General features: G+C 46.2%; 1 protein-coding gene across 1 annotated transcript; it reads left to right on the forward strand.

Moving 5' to 3' along the window:
* Window positions 1-582: 582 nt before the first annotated feature.
* Window positions 583-21000, forward strand: C1GALT1C1 (C1GALT1 specific chaperone 1). Its single transcript, XM_063937223.1, has 2 exons — window positions 583-702; window positions 17513-21000. The coding sequence occupies exon 2, from the start codon at window positions 17518-17520 to the stop codon at window positions 18469-18471; it is 954 nt and encodes a 317-aa protein (XP_063793293.1). The 5' UTR covers window positions 583-702; window positions 17513-17517; the 3' UTR covers window positions 18472-21000.
* Window positions 21001-25157: the final 4157 nt, after the last annotated feature.

Here is a 25157-nt window from a genome sequence, read left to right on the forward strand (position 1 = left end):
AATGAGGTGGCAGGCCACACCCCCTCTGCGGACTTACCACACCCCTAAACATGGGCCCCTACCACTGCATTTCCCTGGTGGGCCCTACATGCCCCAGTCCGACACTGCCCTGTAATATAACTTTATTGGAAAACTGTATGAACAAAGATTGCTATGTAGCATTGTATATGACAGTATCGTAATTACGTGTATGAGTAGTGCATATTAAGCATACTGTCTGGACAGAACATCCCAGTAATCAGGAGCTGTTCTGAACAATTATACAAGAATCAAAATAGTATTTAGTGAAAAGATGACAAGCATGAACAGTTTGACATAGATTTTGCACGAAGCACAAGTATTTGCGTCACTAACAAATGTATTAAATAAAACATAACCAAAATATATTCTAGTTTCGGATAAAAACAATTTACACATTTTATCAGACAACGACATTAAAATGTACAAAAGTAATGGAGAATAGACAAGTGTAACGCGTCATCATCATCAACACATCGCTAACAGATATACGTGCCAGTATTAAACATGGCGGACGGCGGATTGCGTGTTAGCCAGCACAGTCAGTGACACGTCACTACAGGACACGTGACTAAATATCACCTGGGTGAAAAGGCGGAAGTAAAATCCGGCAGTAGCCACAGCAGCGGAGACGTTGGGTTAGTGGTTGGAAGCGGACTCTGCGGCAGCAGCGGGGACAGGACGGTGAGCAGCGGGGAAGGTGGCCGGAGTTCTAATGGGGTTTTAACTGTGTTTTAAAATCGATTAAATATATTAATTTAGGGATTAGATGCAGCAGGCTACGTCACAAGCACTGTGAGCCTGCTCGATGCCCTAATTATTCTATGTGAGTGCCATTCACTTGTTATTGGTCTCCTAGTGTCCGTCTCCTGCTACCAGGGGTCTACCCAACAGCTTCTGGCCGACTGGCGAGCCAGCTGATGGATAAAGACTTTACCCTCTTTCTTTTATTGTTCTTTTATGTGTTCAGTTTTCATCTATACAGGTACACCACCAATCAGTCATTCTATATTAAACTTGTGGACAAGTGTCTGATCTTCTGTTGAGGTGTATGGAAAGGAGATCTTACACACTGTACTGTGACCACATTGTGTTTATTCTTACTGTGACCACATTGTGATTATTCTACACCGACTAACCTAATCGCACAAGCAGTGATACAATGGTAATATGTAGGGTAAAACAGCCACTGATTTGCCCATAGTGTTCCCATTGTATCGCTGATTGTGTGGCCGGTGTAGAATAATCCCCATGTGGTCGCAGTGTGTTATTACCTGCCCAGCAGCGGATCAATCACATGAGGGTGGAAAACTCTTAGAAATATGGATTTAAATAAAGAAAAAAAATCTCTTCTACGTTTATTTGTAGGTCTGTATTCCAAGCTGAAAAAGATCTAACTCATTCTGTAGAAAAGGTTTCTTCTTGCTGCGTCAGTCTCCTCACTGCCAGGAGGCTGCAGTTATTTTCGCCCTGAGGTGGCCCAGCCATTTTTTCAAGATTTTATAATCCATTTTCGTTTGGCTACATTCCTATGAACACTTGTTCTCCCCTCTTACATGCAGGTGTTGCATACTTATAGCTGCCTGTGTGTATATATTCTGGCTAAGTGCAAAATGAGAATAGATCCAGAGAGGCATACATGCTTAAAACTGGTAGAACTGGAGGGTTGTTGACATTGGTTGCGTTAGTTGTCTGGTGTAAGAAGTATACTTTTTTGGATTTGTATCGCAGGGGAGAGATTCCCTCTTACCTCTCTCACTAACCAGTGCATTGCCCCCTTTCTCGTAACCACGTCTTGCTCTGCCCCCTATGAGGCTTGTTCTGTGTTCCCATCCTTCAAATCTATAAATGCACTTTTTTATTATTGCCTGCTCCCATCTATATTACTCACACCATCTAAACTATATCGCTCTCAGCTTTGATCCATTCTCTTTTTATTTTTCCATTCTCCAGTAGATTACATGCTGTCTCCCTACTCATTGGGGGTGATTCAATTAGCACAGCAGGGATGTAGCTGTGGGGTTAAATGTCCACAGTTATTTAATTACTCCCATGGTAAGTTTGCAACTAGAATTTTTTTGCGTTCACCCTCCAGAAATCTGCGTTGGCTAGAGCCTCTGGCTAGTCAAGGGCTTGCAGTTTAACGCAATTAAGCTCGGCATTAGCTGTGGTTAAGTGCCAGCTTCGATACAGTCAATTGAATACCTCCAGCCACTTAACCCAGAGCTACATACTTGCGGTGCTAATTGAATCTCTCCCATTGTTGTTATGACTGTATTTTCTTGTATGTTTGTAATGCTGGCAGTTGAAATATCGACTCATGGCCTGAATCATTATGGATCACTTATTGGGTGGGACCACCACATGTGCAGGACCCATTCTGCGGTCGCGGCGCAGATATGCGAATGCCTCTACCTGATTAACAGGCGGAGGCATTCGCGGAGAGGGGCGGGCGGCGTTTGGTCGTGAGACGCAGTTTCTTTGACCCAGCACTGCGACGGCAAGGCTGATGAACAGATGGTTGCAATGTTCATCTGATATGCGATCACATTGCAAACGCTGGGAGAAGGTGGTATTTGCGTTTGCAATCCTTAATGAATCAGGTCCTCTGCTCGGAATGCTGACGCCGGCATCCCGACATGGATTGAAATGTCAGCGCTGGAATCCCGATTGAGGCCTGAAGGGGTCTGAGGGAGTAAGGGGGGTGGGGTTAGGTTTAGGCTGCAGGGGAAGGTTAGGCTGTGGGGGAGATGGGCGGGGGGGGGGGGGGGGGGGAGGAGGCTGCTAGGGTTAGGCTGTGGGGAGGGAGGATCAGGGTTAGACACTACCAGGGAGGGTTACGGGTAGTTTACTTACCAAATAGGTGCCGGGATCTTGAGCATCGGGATGCTGCTGTCAGTATTTTGACTGTCTGCATCCCAAGTGCCGGGATACCTGTTGTATGTATTCACTCTATGTTCTAAAATGTCCTCTTCTCCAGTACTACTGGAGAATGGAACTTCTATTAAAAAAGTGGATAGGGAAAAAATGTTGAGAACAAATTGAGAGTTGTGCAAATAGCTGCTAAATTCTGCTGACTTTGCCTCCTAGGAGTGGGGACAGGCATCAGGATGAAAAATGTGTGGTGATTGCTCTGAAAGGGTTAGTGCATTCTTCTGCAGTACGTACTGTAGTAAGGTGTGGACATTGTTTAACATCATAAGGTGTACACTTTAGCCTAAGTGAAGGGTGTAGCTAAAGTAACGAAGCTGTGTTTGAGATGGTGGGTGTGTCATGTCATTCTGCACAAACCCTAAAATAGTACACGTCCTGCTCACATCCTCCTGTTGTGTACCTGTAATAATTTCCTTTTGTTCAGAAAGCATTCGTGTTTGTGTGCGTGTGGCTTTTTTTGTTTTGTTTTATTTTTGTTTGATTTAATCATTATTTGATTATAGAATTGAGGACTAAGGCCCAGATTTATCAAGCCTTGGAGAGTGATAAATTACAAGGTGATAATGTACATCCAGTCAGCTCCTAACTCATTTTTCTACACAGCCTGTAACATGGCAGTCAGGAGCTGGTTGGTTGGTACTTTATCACCGTGCTATTTATCACTCTCCAAGGCTTGATAAATCTGAGCATATATTCCTTTGCCTTCAACTAATACCCCTATGAACACGGGTTATGGGCACATGAGCGTGCATAACCCCTGTTCAGGTGCGGTCTGAAAGGTGCAAGGGTTAAAATACTGGGTCGAGTGACCCGGTATTTCAACCCTGGTCGTGAGTAGGGTTGAACTCGTGTTCATCCCCGCTCACTGTGTGGTGTGAACGGGAGCCGGGTCGATGCGACACGTTTCATGTTCACTCTTTGTGTACGGGCAATGCTTGGAGATCATGTGATCTCCAAGCGCCGCCCCCACCGCATCACTGCTGATGTCACCAACCAGGCAATATGCCGGGTAGCGGGGCGTGTGAGGAGGGTCGCACACTGGGAGCTCCCGTGTCAGGCTCCCTTGTGCGACCCACCTCAGGCGATCTGAAAGGGGTATAACTATTCTGATCTGAAAATGTAGAAGAGCCTCTAACATGTACTTAAAAGTAGAAGTGGTTCACAGCCAAATTAAATGGCCAGTCCATGAATTGCCTATAACCAAGGCTTTTAAAAAGAAGTATTTCTATTTTGTTAGGACTTCTTATTCACAAAATGTTCTATTGCTACTATCATATGTCTCCCGGTGCCGTTTCATATCTTTTACCCAATCCCCTTTCTCATACGTCCTAGAGGATGCTGGTGATGCTTCAAGAACCATGGGGTATAGACGGGATCCGCAGGAGACATGGGCACTTTAAGACTTTAAAAGGGGTGTGAACTGGCTCCTCCCTCTATGCCCCTCCTCCAGACTCCAGTTAGATTCTGTGCCCAGTGAGACTGGATGCACACTGAGGAGCTCTCCAGAGTTTCTCAGAAAAAAGGCTTTGTTAGGTTTATTATTTTCAGGGAGACCTGCTGGCAACAGGCTCCCTGCATCGTGGGACTGAGGGGAGAGAAGCAGAACTACTTCTCTGAGTTCAAAGGCCCTGCTTCTTAGGCTACTGGACACCATTAGCTCCAGAGGGTCCGATCACTTGGTGCGTTTAGCTGCTCGTTCCCAGAGCCGCGCCGTCACCCCCCTTGCAGAGCCAGAAGATAGAAGCCAGGTGAGTAGCAGAAGATCAGAAGACTTCAGTGACGGCAGAAGACGGCTTGTTGAGGTACCGCACAGCGCGCCATGCTACCACATAAGAACGGCACTCCAGGGCGCAGGGGGGGCGCCCTGGGCAGCATAAATCCTCAATTTAGGGACTGGCAAAAGGTGTATAAAGTGCCTGGGCACTAATTACAGACCCCCGCCAGTATAAAGATAAAAAATTAAGCGGGACTGAAGCGCCATTAAGGGGGCGTGGCTTAGCCCTCACAGCTCTGACCAGCGCCATTTTCTCTTCACAGAAGCTGCAGAGATGCTGAGCCTGGCCTCCAACACTGCTGTACAAGTAACAGGGTGCAAAACGGGGGAGGGGGCACAAGAGATTTGGTGCTAGTTATTTAATAGTAAAAGCACTAACAGGTCTGGGCAGTAATTTACTCGCTTCAGAACCGGGATAGGCGCTGGGTTGTGAGCTGGGAGAACTCCCTCTGTGTTTCTCTACCAGGCTTTGTTGTGGGTCTGAGAAATGTATACCAGCGCTGGCTGTGCAAATCAAAATTAAAAATACATTAACAATAGATTAGAATAGTAATAATGATAATAATAAGGATGGTTTGTTCTATGTAAAAAAGTAACAATTTATTTGTATATCACATATAACACTGCTAAAAAGAAGGAATTCCTTTTGCCACAAGGTGGCAGTAAAACTGAAATATATCTTTATCTGGTAAAACTTTCATAGGTTTCACATTCTCCTATATTAAAGTTTGTCCATTCCTATAGGCTAGGACAGCCTCCCTTTGTGCAATTCACTGTAGGTAAATAGTTACCGGGTCCCCACGTTGGTAGGCATCAGCCTTGGAGCAAGTCCATTGGTAGCTGTAGGGGTGCTGGTTAAACGGTTAGATGATTTGATTCAGTGATGGGAGCGAGGTCCAAAAGATGTGCCGAAGGAGGACAAGGCTTAGCAGGCCAATTGGAGAGTGAAGTCCAGATTGGATAAAGTAAGCTCAACGCGTTTCACTGGTACAGTCCAGCTTCCTCAGATGCACCTGAGGAAGCTGGACTGTACCAGTGAAACGCGTTGAGCTTACTTTATCCAATCTGGACTTCACTCTCCAATTGGCCTGCTAAGCCTTGTCCTCCTTCGGCACATCTTTTGGACCTCGCTCCCATCACTGAATCAAATCATCTAACCGTTTAACCAGCACCCCTACAGCTACCAATGGACTTGCTCCAAGGCTGATGCCTACCAACGTGGGGACCCGGTAACTATTTACCTACAGTGAATTGCACAAAGGGAGGCTGTCCTAGCCTATAGGAATGGACAAACTTTAATATAGGAGAATGTGAAACCTATGAAAGTTTTACCAGATAAAGATATATTTCAGTTTTACTGCCACCTTGTGGCAAAAGGAATTCCTTCTTTTTAGCAGTGTTATATGTGATATACAAATAAATTGTTACTTTTTTACATAGAACAAACCATCCTTATTATTATTATCATTATTACTATTCTAATCTATTGTTAATGTATTTTTAATTTTGATTTGCACAGCCAGCGCTGGTATACATTTCTCTTTCTCTATTGTTTAGTTTTGAGGAATTGACCTTCCTCTTACCTGCTGCTGTTGGTCGCGCACTTGCATATATACTATTTGCACTTTGTTGTGGGTCTGTCCCCTATAGCCCCAGTGTGGTTGTGGGTGTCGGTACGTGTGTCGACATTTCTGAGGCTGAATGCTCTTCCCAGGAAGAGGCTGGAGTGGGGACAGAAAAGGCTGTGGGAGTGACCGTGTCGGCAGCGCCGACGGCTGATTGGGTAAATATCAAGGAAAAAAGAAGAGAGAAGCATTTTCTTGGATGCACTCAACCACAAATAGTGGTTGAGTGCGTCCAAGAAAATGCTTCTTTCTTCTTTTTTCCTTGGTAATTTCATGTGGGTCTAGGACTCAAAAGCATTTGGAGGGCACCTGCGTACAGAGTCATATAGGGTCGAGAAAACCCAAGATATTTTCAGTAACGCAAAAGTTACCACAATACATTTAAACTGTATACACAAGAAAATTATAGTAAGAAAACTGGTGCGGGATTATACAAATTTTATGATTGGGTAAATATGTTGAGTGTTTTGAATGCTAATGTGGCTCGGTTGCCGAAGAGATTAGATAAATCTGAGTCTAAAAGCCAGACATGGAGGAAATCCATGGAAGATGCATTGTCACAAGCTCAGACCCCTTCGGGGTCACAGAAACGTGCATTTACCCAGATAACAGATACGGATACCGACACGGACTCTGATTCCAGTGTCGACTATAGTGGCGCCAGATTGAAAACCTAAACTGGCTAAGAGCATTCAGTACATGATTGTGGCGATAAAAGAAGTGTTGCATATAACAGAGGACCCTTGCTGTTCCTGATAGTAGGGTCTGTATGTATAAAGGAAAGAAACCTGAGGAAACGTTTCCTCCCTCTCATGAACTGAACACGCTTTTTGTAAAGGCTTGGGAAAATCCTGACCAGAAGGTACAGGTTCCCAAAAGAATTCCAGTGGCATATTCGTTTCCTTTTGGGGACAGGGAAAAGTGGGAGTCGACCCCCACGGTGGATAAAGCTCTTTCTGCTGCGGGGTACACTGGGCTCCACAAGGATAGACATAGGGGTGTAGAGTAGGATCTTGATCCGAAGCACCAACAGGCTCAAAACCTTTGACCTTCTTCCCAAGATACATAGCGCCGCCTCCTATATCACCCCGCCTCCGTGCACAGGAGCTCAGTTTGTAGTTGGTGCTTGCAGTGCAAGCATGTGACCGGAAGAGCTGCTCACAGCAGCTCTAGAAAAAGCTTTTTCTGAGGGAAAAAAGACTACAAGGGCTGCAGCAGAGGCACAGATTGTGCTGGATATCAGTAGACATTGCCTGCTGCAGCTCCAGCTCTCCCCAGCGCTGTACACTCCCGAGCCCTGGTTGCCGGGTACCTACAGCGGAAGCTCCGGTTTTCTTCACGTTCGATACACAAGGCTGGGGCTCTCCAGGATCGCGTGGCCGCGCTTCGGGAGGTGGTAAGTGGGTCCCGCTTGCGGGACCCGGTCTTTATCGCGATCCGGCGCGGTCAGTGGGAGGCGGGCCGCGCGCGCTGGCGGTGGACACTGTGGCAGTACAGGCGATCCCACTAGATCACCAGGGCATGGGCGCAGGTCAGGTTTTCTTTCTAAACCAATTCTTATATCGCCCACAGTACCCGGTGGTTTTGCCAGCAGAGGGGATAAGGCTTAGACCGAAAGCCCCTCCTCCAGCCCCAGGGCGCCATTTCTAGCAAGTGTTCCCGCCCTGGTGCTGCATATCTGTCTTTTCCTCACTCCCTGTCAGTGTCTGCGGCGCCATTATACCTCAGCTCACTGTTCCTGGGACTGCTTGGGCAAATCCTCCTATGTAAAGCCGCCTGGTTGTCAGCGCTGTGCCTTTACATGACACTTAAGTATTCTACCTGCCTTTTTAGACAGTGATAGTTAAGAAAGAGTGCACTTAGTCAGGGTTTTATAGTACAATTACCCTGTGATATACATCCAGTTCTTACTGTGTAGTGTTATATCTATTGTTATATAGCTGTGTAAGCTAGTCCAGTGCAGTATTATTGTCAGTAATAACCTCTGCATTGTACAAACTGTGACTTTCTGTGTGTGCATTTGATAGCTGAGTGGTGTCCATTTCGTGTCTTTCACTCAACCTGCTATCCCTATATTCCATAACCTGAGGGGCATACTGACCCACCGTGGGCCGCTTTTTCCACGCTTCTGCATACGCTAGTTCATAAACTAACTCCCCCTATGGGACCCCCAATGCCGGTACAACCGTATGTGGTCCCTGCGGACGATTTATCTGCTCAATTGAAGAAGTTGAACCAGTCCTTGACTACTAAAAAGTCTGACCAACGCTCGCCTAAGTCCAAGAGGTCCTCTAAACGAGCGCTTATCTCCTCACAATCCACTGCTGTCACTGACACCTCGTCTGATGAAGACGGCACATTTACTGACCCCTCAGGTTCTGACTCAGATACGGCTGATGGGGAGGGTAGTTCACATGTGGATGTTCCTGATCTTTTGGAGGCTATTAAGTTAATTCTGCAGACTACGGATGATCCCGAGCCATCTGTCTCTCCTAAGAAACCAGATAGGTTCAAGCGTCAGAAGGTGGTTAAGCAAGTTTTACCTCACTCTGACCACCTAGTGGATATACGTCAGGAACCCTGGGAAAACCCGGGTACGAAGTTTGTGCCTCAAAAAAGATGCTGGCTCGCTATCCCCTCGTGCCAGAGCTGTCTAAAAATTGGGAAACGCCTCCTCCAGTAGACTCACATGTGGCTAGGATGGTGGTTTCCTCAGCTCTACCTGTCACTACCGTCACGTCTCTAAAAGAGCCTACGGATAAACGTGTGGAGGGTTGTCTGAAAGCGATTTACACCCTCACGGGTGCTGCAGAAAGGCCCACTATTGCAGCTACATGGGCTGCAGAGGCTATTGAAGCATGGGCCTTAGAGTTAGAAGCTGAAATCTCTTCTGACCATGCTAGACAATGCTTGTCATATATTGTCACAGCTTCTCGTTATATTAAAGAGGCGGCTTCTGATGCCAGTATCCTAGCAGCCAAGGCCTCTACTACGTCAGTCCTGGCTCGCCGGATATTGTGGCTGAGATCCTGGTCTGTGGATCTGGACTATAGAAAAACCCTGGAGGTACTCCCTTTCAAGGGAGATATTCTGTTTGGGGAGGACTTATATAAGATTGTGGCTGACTTGGCTACTGCCAAAACTGCCTGTCTGCCTAATACCGCTCCTTTTGTGTCGAAGGCTAAAGGTACATCCTTTCGCCCCTTTCGTTCTTCAGGTAAAGCAAAAGGTCAGGCGTACCATAAGCAGGCCCGCACTTCCAAACCTGGTAAGCCGAAGCCCAAAAGAGCCTGGGCTGCCCGTCAGCCAGCTGCCAAGACCGATAAGCCTGCCGCATGACGGGGCGGGCCTCCCCCTGGGGGATCCCAGGGTGGGAGGCCGACTTCTAGGGTATACCCAAGAATGGTTGAAGACCACTTCAGATGCCTGGGTTTGGGAAGTCGTCACTCGAGGTTACGCCATAGCCTTCAAATACCGACCCCCTCATCGATTTTGCCGGACAGACGTCCCTTTGGACCAGACAAAGGCAAAAACTCTACATTCGGTGGTACAGACCCTCCTGGATACAGGAATCGTAGTACAGGTTCCTCTTGCTCAGAGGGGCCGGGGGTACTATTCTCCGCTGTTTCTAGTCCTGAAACCGAATGGGTCCTCCCGGCCCATTGTCAACTTCAAGGCATTGAACAGGTTTGTGAAGGTTTCCAAGTTCCGTATGGAAACCCTTCGCTCTATAGTTCTGGCCTTGGAACCTGGGGACTACATGGTCTCCCTGGATATACAGGATGCTTACCTGCATATTCCTATAGCAGTGTCACATCAACAATACCTGACGTTCGCTATTGGCAACCTACATTACTAGTTTTGGGTGTTACCTTTTGGTTAAACAACGGCTCCGCGAGTCTTCACCAAAGTTATGGCGGTGATGACGGTGGTACTCCGCCGTCAAGGGGTCAGGATACTGCCGTATCTGGACAACTTGTTAATCCTGGCAAATTCCCCAGATCTTCTCCTGCGTCATCTGGATATGACTGTCAGGTTTCTACAAGCCCACGGGTGGCTCATCAACTGGAAGAAATCCTCCCTGGTCCCTGCTCAGAGCATGGTGCACCTGGGAGCGTTGTTGGACACTCACAATCAGAGGTTGTTCTTGTCTCAGGAGAAAATCCTGAAGATTCAGGACATGATTCATTGCTTCCTTTCTCGTCCGCAAGTGTCGATACATTCGGCAATGCAGGTGCTGGGCCTAATGGTATCAGCATTCGACATGGTGGAGTATGCTCAATTCCATTCTCTCCCCCTCCAGAGGCTGATTCTAGCCAAGTGGGATGGCCTGCCTTACCGGTTCAGATCTCAAATGATCTTCTTGACTCCGGAGGTCCATCTGTCGCTACACTGGTGGCTCCGGGACCAACAATTGTGCAGGGGTCGTCCCTTCTGGATATCCAACTGGGTCCTGTTGATGACAGATGCCAGTCTAAGAGGTTGGGGCGCGGTGCTGGAGCAACACTCCCTTCAGGGTCGTGGACGAAGGAGGAATCTCTCCTCTCGATCAACATTCTGGAATTGCGGGCGCTCTTTAATGTGTTGAACCTGGCCCAGCATTTAATTCAGAACCGTCCTGTTCAAGTACAGTCGGACAACTCCACCACAGTGGCTTGCATAAATCATCAAGGCAGCACTCGAAGCCGTTTGGCAATAAAGGAAGTCTCACGGATTCTACAGTGGGCAGAACGCCATCTACCAGCCATATCGGCAATATTCATTCCTGGAGTCCTGAATTGGTAAGCGGACTTTCTCAGTCGTCAGGACGTGCATGCCGGCGAGTGGGGCCTCCATCCAGAAGAGTTTTAACTCATAGTGGAAAGGTGGGTCCTTCCAGACGTAGATCTGATGGTGTCTCGACACGATCACAATGTTCCGGTCTTCGGAGCAAGGACAAGGGATCCTCAAGCAGCATACGTGTATGCGCTGGCGGTACTGTGGAGGTTTCGGCTGCCGTACGTGTTCCCTCCGGTGTCACTCCTGCCCAGGGTAATTTGGAAGTTCAAGCAAGAAAAAGGAATTCTGCTTCTCCTAGCTCCAGCGTGGCCCAGACGGCACTGGTTCTCAGACCTGCAACAAGGTCTATCTTCAGAGCGTCCAATTTTACTTCCACAACGCCCAGACCTCCTCGTTCAGGGCCCCTGTGTCTACCAGGACCTAGCCCGGCTGTCTTTGACGGCGTGGCTCTTGAAGCTTCCGTCTTAAGAGCTAAAGGGTTTTCTGAGGCGGTCATTCAAAACTATGTTGCGGGCCCGGAAACCGGCTTCGGCTCGGATTTACTATAGGGTCTGGCATTCTTACTTTGTTTGGTGCGCATCTAACGATTATGATGCTTCCAAGTTTAGTATAGCCAAGTTGTTGGCTTTTATTCAGCAGGGCCTGGACTTAGGCCTGCATCTGGCCTCCCTCAAGGTTCAAATATCTACCTTGTCGGTGTGGTTTCAGAGAAAAATTGCGACCTTACCTGGTGTGCATACCTTTACTCAGGGCGTGTTGCGTATCCAACCTCCCTATGTCCTGCCTGTGGCTCCTTGGGACTTGTCGGTGGTTTTGGAGGCGTTACAAGAGTCTCCGTTTGAACCTCTTGGTTCAGCTGACCTTAAGTGGTTTTCCCTTAAGGTGGTGTTTCTGCTGGCTATTGCTTCAGCTAGAAGAGTGTCCGATTTGGGTGCCTTGTCCTGTAGTTCCCCATATCTGATATTTCACCGTGACCGGGCGGTTCTTAGGACTCGTCCCGGCTATCTACCTAAGGTGGTTTCTTCGTTCCACCTTAATCAGGAGATTGTAGTTCCGGCACTTGTTTCTCTTGATCTGTCTCCCAAAGAGCGGTCTTTGGATGTAGTACAGGCTCTCTGTATCTATGTGAAGAGAACTGCTCCTATTAGGAAATCTGATTCTCTTTTTGTTGTGTTTGGGTTTCTCAAACTGGGCTGGTCTGCTCACAAGAAACTCTAGCCAGCTGGATTAGAATGGTGATTGCACATGCTTATGTGAAGGCTGGTCTCTCTGCTCCTGATCACATTATGGCCCATTCTACTCGGTCTGTTGGACCTTCTTGGGCGGCCCAACGTGGTGCGACCCTTGAACAAGTGTGCAAGGCGGCTATGTGGTCCTCTGTGAACACGTTCATAAGGTTCTATGCCTTCGATACTGCCGCTTCCCAGGATGCTTCCTTTGGACGCAGGGTTCTTGTGCCCGCTACAGTGCGTCCCCTCCCATAAGGAACTGCTTTAGGACATCCCCTATGTCTATCCTTGTGGAGCCCAGTGTACCCCGCAGCAGAAAACGAGTTTTATGGTAAGAATTTACCTTTGCTAAAACTCTTTCTGCGAGGTACACTGGGCTCCACAAGGCGCCCACCCTTACGCACTTTACTTCTTTGGGTTGGTGTGGCATTAGCCGCTGACACTTCTCCTGTCGGGAGAGTGTGGTGTTTGTGGCAACTGGCAGTTGTCGTCTCTTTTACTTGCTACTGCATTGGGCTGGTTAACAAAACTGAACTCCTGAGCACGGAGGCGGGGTGATATAGGAGGCGGCGCTATGCATCTTTGGAAGAAGGTCAAAGCTTTTGAGTCTGTTGGTGCTTCGGATCAAGATCCTACTCTACACCCCTATGTCTATCCTTGTGGAGCCCAGTGTACCTCGCAGAAAGAGTTTTAACAAAGGTAAGTTCTCGCGTCTATCCAAAAAGGTGGCGCTTCCGTCTCCTGACACGGCAGCCCTAAAGGATCCTGCGGATCGTAAGCAGGAAAATACACTAAAATCCATTTATGTCACTACGGGTTTGCTACTCAGGCCTGCCGTGGCTTCGGCATGGGTGAGTAGCGCTATTGAAAAGTGGGCAGATAACTTGTCATCTGAGAGAGATTCCCTAGACAGGGATAGCGTACTTTTGACTCTGGGTCATATCAGGGACGCTGCAGCATACTTAAGCTGTAAGGGATAGTGGCCTTTTGGGATCAAGGGCCAATGCTATGGCAGTCTCAGCTAGGAGAGCATTGTGGATTCATCAATGGAATGCTGATGCTGACTCTAAGAAGGCAATGGAGTCTTTACCTTTAACGGTAGTGTCTTGTTTGGTGACGGCCTCACTGACCTGGTATCTACGGCTACCGCGGGTAAGTCGTCATTTTTACGTAATGTTCCTGCACAACAGAAAAAAAACGCCCCACTATCAGATGCAGTCCTTTCGGCCCAATAAATCCAAAAAAAAAGACGAGGGTCCTCCTTCCTTGCTGCGAGAGGAAGGGGAAAGAGGTCACAGGATGTGGCAAGTTCCCAAGAGCAGAAGTCCTCTCCGGCTTCTACCAAATCCACCGCATGACGCTGGGGCTTCTCTGCGGGAGTCCGCACTGGTGGGGGCACTTCTCAAACTCTTCGGTCAGGTCTGGGTACACTCTGACCTGGATCCTTGGATATTGGAAATAGTAACCCAAGGGTACAAATTAGAGTTTCAAGACGTGCCCCCTCACCGATTTTTCAAATCGGCCTTGCCAGCTTCTCATCTAGAAAGGGAGATATTATGCGCGGCAATACTAAAGCTGTGTCAAAATCAAGTCATTGTCACGGTACCCCCGTCACAACGGGGGGAGGGTTTTTATTCGAGTCTGTTCGTGGTCCCGAAGCCGGATGGCTCAGTCAGACAGATTCTAAACCTAAAATCCCTCAATTTCTTTCTGAAAAAATTCAAATTCAAAATGGAATCTCTCTGAGCAGTGATCTCCAGTCTGAAGGAGGGGGATTTTATGGTGTCGGTCAACATAAAGGATGCTTGCTTACTTACACGTTCCCATATATCCTCCACATCAGGCATACCTGAGGTTTGCTGTACAGGATTGTCATTACCAATTTCAGACGTTGCCGTTTGGTCTGTCCACAGCAACAAAGATTTTCACCAAGGTAATGGCGGAAATGATGGTCCTCCTGCGCAAGCAGGGAATTACAATTATCCCGAACTTGGACGATCTCCTTATAAAGGCGAGATCCAAGGAGCAATTGCTGAAAAATGTTGCGCTTTCACTGACGATTCTGCAACAACATGGTTGGCTCCTAAACTTGCCAGAATCACAGTTGGTTCCGACGACACGGCTGTCGTTCCTGGGTATGATTCTGGATACAGAATTACAGAGCGTTTTTCTTCCAGTGGAAAAGGCTCTGGAAATACAGAACATGGAAAAACAGATTCTGAAACCGGCAAAAGTGTCAGTTCAATGCACTCGGTTGCTGGGGAAGATGGTGGCGGCCTACGAGGCCATTCCGTATGGCAAGTTCCATGCCAGGGTGTTTCAGTGGGACCTGTTGGACAAGTGGTCCGGGTCTCACCTGGACATGCACCGGAAAATAATCCTATCTTCCAGGACCAGGATCTCCCTTCTGTGGTGGCTGCACAGTTCTCACCTTCTGGAGGGACGCAGGTTCGGGATTCAGGATTGGATCCTGGTGACCACAGATGCAAGTCTCCGAGGCTGGGGAGCAGTCACATAGGGGAGAAACTTTCAGGGAAAATAGTCAAGCCAGGAAGCTTGTCTCCACATAAACATTCTGGAATTAAGGGCCATTTACAACGGAATTCTGCAAGCGGAACATCTTCTTCGCGGTCTGCCGGTCTTGATTCAGTCAGACAACATAACAGCAGTGGCGTACATAAACCGCCAGGGCGGAATAAAGAGCAGAGCGGCGATGGCCGAGGCCACGAAAGTTCTTCGCTGGGCGGAAAGACATGCAAGCGCCCTGTCAGCAGTCTTCATTCCAGGAGTGGACAACTGGGAAGCAGACTTCCTCAGCAGACACTATCTCCATCCAGGAGAGTGGGGTCTTCATCAAGAGGTCTTTGCAGAAGTAACAAGTCGTTGGGGAATTCCTCAAATAGACATGATGGCGTCCCGCCTCAGCAAGAAACTTCAGAGATATTATTCCAGGTCGAGGGACCCTCAAGCAATAGCGGTGGACGCCCTAGTGACACCGTGGGTGTTTCAGTTGGTCTATGTGTTCCCTCCACTTCCACTCATTCCAAAGGTGATTAAAGATTGTAAGAAGAACAAGGGTTCAGGCGATACTCATTGTTCCAGACTGGCCAAGGAGGGCCTGGTATCCAGATCTTCAGGAGTTGCTCATAGAAGATCCCTGGCCGCTTCCTCTACGGGAGGACCTGTTACAACAAGGTCCGTGCGTGTATCGGGACTTACCGCGGCTGCGTTTGACGGCATGGCGGTTGAACGCCAAATCCTAGCCAGAAAGGGTATTACCAGTGAAGTCATTCCCACTCTTCTTCAGGCTAGAAAGGAAGTAACGGTAAAGCATTACCACCGTTTTTGGAGGAATATGTGTCTTGGTGTGAATCCAAGAAGGCTCCTACGGAAGAATTTCAGCTGGGGCGTTTGCTCCATTTTTTGCAAGCAGTTGTGGATGCGGGCCTAAAGTTAGTACAAATTTCGGCCTTATCAATTTTCTTTCAGAAAGAATTGGCCTCCCTTCCAGAAGTTCAGACCTTCGTGAAAGGTGTGCTGCACATCCAACCTCCATTTGTGCCTCCTGTGGCACAGTGGGATCTTAATGTAGTATTGCAGTTCCTGCAATCTCATTGGTTTGAACCTTTACGTAAGGTTGAGTTAAAATTCCTTACTTGGAAAGTAGTCATGTTGTTGGCCTTGGCATCCGCAAGGCAGGTATCTGAATTGGTGGCTTTGTCTTACAAAAGCCCCTATTTAATCTTCCATGCTGATAGAGCGGAGTTGAGAACTCGTCAGCAATTTCTGCCAAAAGTGGTTTCATCATTTCATGTAAACCAGCCTATTGTGGTGCCAGTGGCTACTGACGCCTTGGTGGAGACTAAGTCTCTTGATGTGGTCAGAGCTTTGAAGATCTATGTCGCCAGAACGGTGCTGATTAGGAAAACAGAGGCTTTGTGTCTCCTGTGGGCTCCCAACAAGATTAGGGCTCCTGCTTCCAAGCAGACTATTGCGCACTGGATCTGTAATACGATTCAGCAGGCTCATTCTACGGCAGGATTTCCATTACCGAAATCGGTGAAAGCCCATTCTACCAGAAAGGTGGGCTCATCCTGGGCGGCTGCCCGAGGGGTATCGGCATTACAGCTTTGCCGAGCTGCTACCTGGTCGGGTTCAAACACCTTTGCGAAGTTTTAAAAGTTTGATACCCTGGCTGAGGAGAACCTCTTGTTAGGTCAATCGGTGCTGCAGAGTCATCCGCACTCTCCCGCCCATTCTAGAGCTTTGGTGTAAACCCCATGGTTCTTGAAGCATCCTCTAAGACGTATGAGAAAATAGGATTTTAATACCTACCGGTAAATCCTTTTCTCTTAGTCCATAGAGGATGCTGGGCGCCCGTCCCAGTGCGGGCTGTATCTGCAGTTTGGTTTTGGTTACACTCATGCTGAGTTAAGTACAGTCAGTCTGTGGCTGATGTTGGTCATGCCGTTGCATGCGTTGTTGAATGCCTTGTTGTACGGTGTGTTTGAGGTGTGAGCTGGTATGTATCTCACCTTGGTTTAAAGAATTAAATAAAAATTAAATAAATCCTTTTCCTCGAAATGTCCGTCTCCCTGGGCACAGTTCCTATAACTGGAGTCTGGAGGAGGGGCATAGAGGGAGGAGCCAGTTCACACCCCTTTTAAAGTCTTAAAGTGCCCATGTTTCCTGCTGATCCCGTCTATACCCCATGGTTCTTGTAGCATCCTCTACGGACTAAGAGAAAAGGATTTACTGGTAGGTATTAAAATCCTATTTTTACGTTTTCACAGACCACTCCATTGATGATCCGCTCCAATGATGCTCAGACAGGAAGTGAGTAACTATGAGCCATCTTCTTGAGCATGGCATTCTGCCTGAAGTATCCTTGGAGCGGTCAGAGATTATTCTGAGAGTAGTACTGCTGTTAGATTAATTTTTGACATTTAGAAATGTTTGCGCTTGGGAAGATCTGAGGGCCTGTAATGATGCTTGATGAGGGCCTACGGAGTCCCACTGGTATAGAATGTCCTGTAACCAAACAGGATCTCCCCATCTGATTTGAACAATTTCATACTTGTTTTCTGTTAATTATGTCTTTTACCATTTTATCAGCAACTTTATTAATAATGGGCTTTTATTTTCAATTGTAGGAAAGATGATTTCAGAAGGAGGTTCGTTTATGCGAGGCATGTTGATAGGTGGTGCATTTTGCATAGTTGTTACTCTCCTAGGACACATTAAATTGAGTCATGAACCTGCATCGCCCCATGAACACCATCACATCCAAGCTCCTAATAAAGAGGATGTTTTGAAACTGTCGGTGGCAGAACGAAGGGAGCTGAGTCAAAGCATAAGGGTGTACTGTGTTATCCTTGTCAGACCTAAAGATTTAAGCTTGTGGGCTGCTGTCAGGACTACCTGGAGCAAACACTGTGACAAGGCAGACTTCTATAGCTCTGAACATGTTAAAGTATTTGATTCAATTGTTGTTGACAGCAATGACATGTGGCTTATGATGAGGAAAGCTATCCAAATGGCATATGAAAAACACAAAGATGACTATAACTGGTTCTTCATCTGTCAGCCCTCCACATTTGCCATAGTTGAAAACCTGAAGTATTTCCTGTTGGCGAAAAACCCTTTGGAGCCTTTCTTCCTTGGTCATGTTGTAAAGGATGGAGACTTAGACTATGTTGACTTAGCAGGTGGCATAGTGCTAAGTGTTGGCACTGTAGACCGGCTTATCCATGTTATGAATGAACCAGAGAAGTGTCCAGAGAAAGGTGGCATCATATGGAAGACTTCTGACGATAAGCAGTTAGCAATGTGCCTAAAGTACAAAGGAGTATTTGCAGAAAATGCAGAAGATGCTGAAGGAAAGAATGTCTTCAACACCAAATCTGTGGGTTCCCTGATAAAAGAAGCCATGGCAAATGATCCCCAAAAAGTAGTTGAAGGTTGCTGCTCAGATATGGCAATCACGTTCAGCGGACTTTCACCCAACCACATGCAAGTTATGATGTATGGCGTTTACAGGCTAAGAGCTTATGGACACAGCTTCAATGACGCTTTGGTCTTTTTACCACCTCCGGACTCTGATAATGATTAAAGACCTATCTTTGTTTCCAGTTACACATAAACTTTGTAAACACTATAATGTTTTTAATACTTCAATAGAACAGATGTCTGGATTGGAAGAAGTGATTGTGTTAAGTATGGGAAGGAGATGGACCTTGATCCATGCTTCTGTGTAACTTACAAATCCTGTGTATAGTGTAGCTGTGTTAGTCTCTTGCAACAGTGTCAGGACTGCAACTTCCGTCTTACTACACACTGTAAGAAGTTTTACATGGTTGTGATTTTTGCACGCAAAGTCTATTTTTCTAAATCCTAAAGAGCTGGGTTGAATATTTTGTTTCATCAGTAGTAAGCTTTGTACGATTTTTCCGGCATGCTCCCTATGGGAGAGGGTAAATGATTTGAATTCAACTATGTTGCCTTAAAATGGGTAACCTAGACTCCATTGCCAAATGATCTTGTGCTGTGTTACAGATTGCGCTTTTTTCATAGGCTCTCTTATAATGTTACTATGCTCTAACTCATTACCTCAGACATTATGCTAGTACTAGGCCCATTTACAAATTAATTTACACAAGCAGTCCCTTCTTAACAATTCAAGGACACACCATATTTTTAATATATGGGTTCGTACCTATTGCCGTCAGCAATTTTTCTATTTTACATGTATAGACTCAAATGAGGTGAAACCTGGCAAACACAGTAAGTGGTACAACTACTTTCCGAAACATGCACTGTAGGGATGCAAGTGTTTGTGGACTTTAAACAATTATTTGTATTGTTGCATCCAGTGTATGTGCATACAAATGTTGTATAAAGCACACAACTCCGATGTTGGCGCTTGTATACCCTAAAAGGAATCCAAACATTCCTCCAGTGTAAGAAAACCCCTCTCTATAACAAGCCCTAAAAAAGTACTGTTGTGAAAGTTCCTTTAACTGGACTTGTTTGACATGTAATCTCACACTCTGCACACTATGTATGATATGGCATGCTTGTCAGTGTAACAGCTCCTAATGAGGAAATGCGCCATAATCTCACAACAGCCACAAAGTCTTATCATATGAAAATATCTGTTCGGATGATTGCTTTGTGGACGTTGTTGCCATTTAAACTGCACATGTTCTTGTGTTTAGGGATGAGTGTCTACTATACTCTCCAAATGTAAGTAGTGGTGACATGCTCATTGGAACAAGACCACAAGAAGTACCAATATTGCATCCTTCATTGTGTACGTGTATTGTTGCAGTCTGTTTTTAAATGGTTCGCCCCATAAAATACATAACTCCCTCACTGTACTGATTCTGAGCTGGGAAGAGCAAGTAACAGTAGGGCAGATGTATTAACCTGGAGAAGGCATAAGGAAGTGATAAAGCAGTGTTAAGTGCAAGGTGAAACGCACCAGCCAATCGGCTCCAATATGTAAATTGACAGGAGCTGACTGGCTGGTGCGTTTATCACCTTGCTCTTATCACTGCTTTATCACTTCCTTATGCCTTCTCCAGGCTTAATACATCTGTCCCTTTGTGCCTTGATAAAACCATGTTGTGCTGCAGCTGGGTTACGTAACTTGTTCAGAAAGAGTTAGATTTGGGCATAATGTCACCAAACTGAAATCTAAATTGCAGTATAAAAATGAAGCTGTCCTTCATTTTGGGCTGCATGCAAAAGCAGCCAGTATTTACCCTATGTGTAAAAATAATAATAAAAAAAAATGTTTTTGCTTCCCTTGCTTTGCAACATGGTATGTTGAGAGTTACTTGCTCTTTCTTGAAAACCGTACATTAGACAGATTTGAGTATGCATTGTATTTATTTAAATATACTGTGTATTCATCTTCTCATATGCCATGGGGGTGAAGCTAGTCATCATCTGGACAGTTCTTAGTGTTCAGGAGTATGACGATCCCATGTATTTGTAGGAGTATGCACAGGATTCTCCTGAGAGTTCTGTGATAAAAAATTGCCAGCTTTCACACCACATTGGCTCTGAATGATCACATGGCATCTAGGTAAGAAGACTTCTGCCCACACCAACAGCTAATTGTCTCATAAGTGCTTTATGCATTTTTTTCCCCCAGTGGGAGTGAAACCATTATAATGCTGATGTTTGTTTATAATGATATGTGGTAAAATAACTGTATATTTCAATTAGACTTTCTCGGGCTGTACTAGTTAATGTTAGATTTTTCAAAACTGGTTGACAAGTCCACTTTAAAATTGAGTAGACTGTCTAAAATTGGGTTAAGTTTTAGACATGGCTAATACCGGTATATAGTTGGAAATGTTAATATATTGTCAACACAGATATATAGTAACTAATATCATGCTCTGGTGATATGAGATGCTGGAATATTGGTTTCTGGAACAAAAATAAAGTTGCAATAGCTAAAAAATGAAGGTGGGGAAGGGGGCTCACTGGATTATTTATATATATTTTTGGAATGGTGTGGGGAAATCTAACGGCATTTATTGTAAAAATTATTTGTAATTTTTCTATCATCTGGAAACCTTAAAATACTGAATTTCTGTAAGAAGTAAAAACTATTTTATATTAAGAATTTCTTTTTTTCTCGTTCTATCTTCTGACTCTTGTATTATAAAAATGAAATGTTATCTGCAACTAGCCACATGACTTGTCAAGGATACTTTAAAGTTTTTCTTTATCAAAGATGTACATTTACTACACAATGGGGGAATTGAACATTTTGCGATGTCTGGCTACACATGTTACTGCATGTTATGGTAAGGAGTCTCATTTGTTCCACTATGGTAGACATTTACAACATAGGTCCTCAGGCACACTAACAGTCCTGGTTTTAGTGATATCCATTCTTGGGCACAGGTGACTTAAATAGTACCTCAGTTATTTTGATTTAACCATCTGTGCTGGAGCCTGGATATCACTAAACATTCACTATTAATAAGGGACCTACACACTTGATTATCTGACTGGATGGGATGAAAATCTGGTAATGTATGAATGCAAATGACCATCAACCATTTGCTCCAAAACGCAAGAAAATGGAATAAACAAACAAAAATGGTCATACGGACAAATTGGTTAAATCAAACTCTTTTAAACAATTGTCTGACCATTTTTGTCTGTTTTCGTGTGTTTTTTTATGGACCAAATGATCAACTGTCATTTGTTCCCATACATTACCAAATTTTTATTTCCAACCAGCCAGATTGGACAGATAATCTTAAAGTGTGTAGGCACCTAAAGTGTGCATTGAGGACCGAGGTTGGGAATGCTCTGACAGGCATGTCCAAACTGCGGCCCTCCAGCTGTTGTGAAACTACATATCCCAGCATGCCCTGACACAGTTTTGCTGTCAGAGAATGCTAAAGCTGTGTCAGGGCATGCTGGGATGTGTAGTTTCTCAACAGCTGGAGGGCCGCAGTTTGGACATGCCTGCTCTATGAGCTGTAAGGGCAAAGATTATTGAAGATCTCTTGTTATGAAATGTCTTATTTGGCACACTGCCAAGAAATTAATAGCCCCTTCAGTGGTTTTATTTAAAAGTACACACCTCCCATGGTGTGTTTTTACATTTTGGGAGTGCATGGGTTAAAGTAGAGGGGGGGGGGGGGAGGGCAGAGGGGCGATTGCCCACGGGGAAACATCCGGGGGCATCTCCAGCGGGTCTACTACAATTGGCTGGTGGTCGGGATCCCGTCATGTACCCCAAGAGGGAGAATAGTTGTTGGGATCCCGGCATCCGTATGCTGAGCGCTGGGAGCCCGACAGTTGGTATATCGAGTGCTCTCTCTGCAGAGTGAGTGCTTATTGCAAAAAAAAACCTAAAACAGTGGGTTTTTAGCTAAAAAATAAAATAAACACCTGCCATGGTATGTTTTTAATTCCCGGGATGCAGGGGTTAAAGTGCCAGTAGGGAGGTGAAGAGGGGCGATCGCCCACGGGGGAACACCCTTGTGCATCGCCAGCGTCAGTCCTTATAGTTGGCTGATTCTCTGGACACAGCCGTGCAGCGTACACGGCGCCCGGGAATCAGCATAAGCTAGTATACAGTTAACCCCACCCCTCGGGCCAATAGGAGTCCGGGTGACGGGCTTAACTCCATAATAGCTTATGCTGATTCCCGGGCGCCGTCACGCCTGTCCCCGGGGGATCAGTCAGTAGCATGCCCGGAAATCCTGGAAGATTTCCGGACATACCACTGAAAGGGTTTGGGGCATATGTGTTAAGGCTTGGAGAGAGAGAAAGTACCACCCAGTCAGCTCCTGTCATTTTTTAAGTACGGGTGTATTTACTAAGCCCTGGACGGAGATAAAGTACCAGCCAATCAGCTCCTAACTGTCATTTTTCAAACCCAGTCTAACATGGCAGTTAGGAGCTGATTAGCTGGTAATTTATCTGTCGACTTTATCTCCCTCCAGGGCTTAATAAATAGACCCCACAGTCTGTAAAATCTAAGACAGAAGCTGATTGGCTGGTACTTTATCTCTCTCCTAGACCTAATGCATATGCCTCTAAAAGGGCCTACGCATGGTGCGATTTTGCAAGCGATATTGACTTTATAGTCAATTTCGCAAGTAAGAATAGTGTATATTGCACCGTGTGTATACACCTTCCCATACCGATGCGCACCTCTGGCGGGTCCGATATCGTAAGTAAAAAGATTGTGCAGGCAGGTCAATTTTCAATACAAAATGTACAATCTAGTTTCTAGTATAGTCAAATGCGCACCATGTATACATGCAATATTGGTGGTTCTGGGCTCCAGGGAGTTCATGGGAAATCGCAAAGTCAAAATCGGCCATAGTCATTATCTCACCCGTGTGTACCCGCCTTTAAGCTGGGTAAACACTCGAGCTATGTGCACCCGGGACGTGCAGTCAGGGGAGGCCTCCCCTCTCATTAATGTTTACACTAATATAAAGAAGATACATAACACACACATTCTGTGCCATATGTATCCTCTTTATATTATTCTAATCATTTTAGTCTATTAAATTAGTTTCGGAGGCACTGATAGCAAGTGCCTCCTGTAGACAGTGGGAGTGGGGATAAAGCAAGGGGCGGGGCCAAGCACTGGGCTGTAAAAGCCCATTAGAAAAAGAGGGGAAAGTGGCACTTAAAGAAGTGACTCGTTGACAGGGATGGGCTTTCAGGGCACATTAAATCATTCCCCTGTCAGCGAGACAGCTGTGATTGGACAGAGGATTCCGTGCTGGATCCGCTGGTCCAATCACCCATACGCGATGGGGGGAAGCGGCGGTGGGACCCAGCAGTTACTAATGTTGGAGCTGTCCCGGGTCACTACAGCAGCAGTGTCCCTGGGAAGCCCAGAGCTGGAGTGCATGCGCCGGCAGCCGGCACTCTCCCCTCTTGTTCCTCTGTCCTTCCAGCCAGCAGCAGCATCATCCCAGGTGAGAGAGGGGGTCAGCTGGATGGGAAACAACTAGGCTGCTCACCCCACCTGGGCTGCAGGGAGGTGCAACATTGCATTATGGTGTGTGTGTATATGTATATGCTTCCCCAGCCAAAGACCTCACCGCACATCACTGATATGTACCAAGCCGATATGCTGGCCCGAAGGGCTGATATTTCAGAACCTGGGTACACATTGGGGGTAATTCAGAGTTGATTGCAGCAGCAAATTTGTTAGCAGTTGGGCAAAACCATGTGCATTGCAGGTGTGGCAGATATAACATTTGCAGAGAGCTAGATTTGGGTGGGTTACTTTGTTTCTGTGCAGGGTAAATACTGTCTGCTTTATTCTTATACTGCTGTTTAGATTTCAGTTTGAACACACCCCACCCAAATCTAACACTCTCTGCACATGTTGTATCTGCCTGCCCCACCTTGCGCAGTGCACATGGTTTTGCCCAACTGCTAACAAATTTGCTGCTGCGATCAACTCTGAATTTGGCCCATTGAGCGATGTTAATGAAGGATGGAATGATCATGCAATATCATCAGATTTGATGTGCAACATCGGGTAGACACACTGATGTGATTGGTATGTCCGTGTAATCCGCTGGGTTGGCCAACAGTGTGTATCAAACTTTAGTATTTCAATCCTAAAAGAAGACTTGTTTCAGTGTGAGAATCTACAGGTGGTGAAAGTAATATACCTTTATATAAAAGGAATTATCATGCATATATTAAAATGGGCTACAGACCCCCAAACTACAATTGTGCAGTCTCTGCAACACAAATAGCCCTCAGGTAATTAGCCTCACAATACCTCTAGTTACCAATAATAGTTATAGGGTAAGTTTATTCAAAGACAAAAGTTGTAGTGCAGCTATGCATGACCTGCAGGCCACAATCCTCCACTCAGGCCATAACAGTCCTGCTCTGATTAAAATGCAGAGTGCCACTGGATAATAATCAGCAGTCGGTAGTCTGGGAGGGGAGACCTGTCAGTGACTTGCCTGTTACAGGAAGCCTTGGTTGCAAATGAGATCAGCTGTCTTAGGCCCTCATTCAGAATCAGTTGTAACTGATGCGATTTCAATAACTGCGGCTCAGCGTCAGTCTTTGCATGCGCAGTGTATGCAGTCCACATAGCGATGGCATCCCGGAAGGATGTGATTGACAGGCGGTGGGCATTCGGAGGGCAGCAGTGTGGTGTTGGGTGGAGGACAGCTGGAAAAGCAGGCATGTCATGGATGTTTTTGGGGTGGTCCAATAATGTCACCTGTGTTTCCTGTGATAGGAAACATGGAGGCGGTGTATCTGCCT

This window comes from Pseudophryne corroboree, chromosome 8 (assembly GCF_028390025.1).
Source record: "Pseudophryne corroboree isolate aPseCor3 chromosome 8, aPseCor3.hap2, whole genome shotgun sequence".
NCBI classification, from domain to species: Eukaryota; Metazoa; Chordata; class Amphibia; order Anura; family Myobatrachidae; genus Pseudophryne; species Pseudophryne corroboree.